We start from the raw sequence: 1,081 nt of genomic DNA, 5'->3' as shown, positions 1-1,081 counted from the left end.
AGCTCCATCCTGAGCTCCATCCTGTGCTCCCACATCCTGAGCTCTATCCCCAGCTCCATCCTGTGCTCCATCCTGAGCTCTATCCCCAGCTCCATCCTGTGCTCCCATCCCGAGCTCCCATCCTGATCTCGATCCCAAGTTCCCATCCTGTGCTCCCGTCCTGAACTCGATCCCGAGCTCCCATCCTGTGCTCCCATCCTGATCTGGATCCCGAATTCTCACCCTGAGCTCCCATCCTGCTTCCAGGCAGTCTGGGGGATGTGCTCAGCCTCCTGTGGAGACAGGGGTTAAAAAAAGCAACACTGCAGCTGGAGCATCCTGTGGCAGGGAGGGTGCAGGGAGGGATGCAGGGGGGCACCACCCAGCCCTGGGGGCTGCCAGGGGGGGCTCCAAGCAGCATTTCAGCTGGAATTCCGCTGGAATTCAGCTCCCCCCTCCCCAATCCTGCCCTGCAGCCCCTCTCCCTGCATCCCCCTGGGTACCAGCCCCTCACTGCCTCCCCTCTCCAGCCCCACATCCTACCCTGGCCCCCCAGAAAACCCCAGCCAAGCTGTGCCCCCGCACCCCCCGCAGCCCATCCTCCCTCCCCCCCGCGCTGACCTTTTTATTTTCTGCGTCAGGAACATAAAATGGAGACTGCAGGGAAGGGAAACATTTCCCTAAGATGGCTGAGGGAGAGGGAGGATTTGCACAGCAGTGCATGAGCACCCTCTGCTGCTGGACGAGCCTGGGGGGGGCAAGGAGCTCGCCAGTCCTGCTCCAGCCCCACAGGCTCCAGGCAACAAAAAACCCCCCAAAATTGTCCTAAGTGGGTGATTAAAATTCTTGTGATAGCCAAAATATTTGATTAAAAAAGCTCCGGCAGCCCTGTGAGCCCCTGAGTTGTTCTCGTGGCCTCTCCCTGCCACTTCTTTTACACTTCTATTTTTCCTGGCTGTGTTACGTTCAAAATTCTCGAAAAAAGAACAATATTTTGGATTAAACCCCAAATATTTCACACCCACAGCTCCCACAAATTAATGCCAGTGCCCCACACAATTAGAGAATTTCCCAGCTTTGAAAAAAACCCATGAAATTTCAT

At 56.0% G+C, this 1,081-nt stretch overlaps 1 protein-coding gene across 2 annotated transcripts in view; it reads right to left on the bottom strand.

Annotated features, from left to right (window-relative positions):
- Positions 1 to 401, bottom strand: part of LOC121663199 — a 10,126-nt gene extending 9,725 nt beyond the window's left edge. For both annotated transcript variants that reach the window (XR_006015562.1, XM_042025228.1), the window contains exon 1: positions 1 to 401. This exon is cut by the window's left edge. Coding sequence is in view for 1 of the 2 variants with exons in the window: in XM_042025228.1 (XP_041881162.1) it covers positions 1 to 108 (108 nt within the window). In the remaining variant the exon portion in view is untranslated.
- Positions 402 to 1,081: the final 680 nt, after the last annotated feature.

This window comes from Corvus kubaryi, unplaced genomic scaffold, assembly GCF_017639235.1.
Source record: "Corvus kubaryi isolate FWS band 111438036 unplaced genomic scaffold, C.kubaryi_AGA036_p1.0 128, whole genome shotgun sequence".
NCBI classification, from domain to species: Eukaryota; Metazoa; Chordata; class Aves; order Passeriformes; family Corvidae; genus Corvus; species Corvus kubaryi.
Note: the sequence above shows the minus strand (reverse complement) of the source record. Positions and strands in the feature narration are given on the sequence as shown.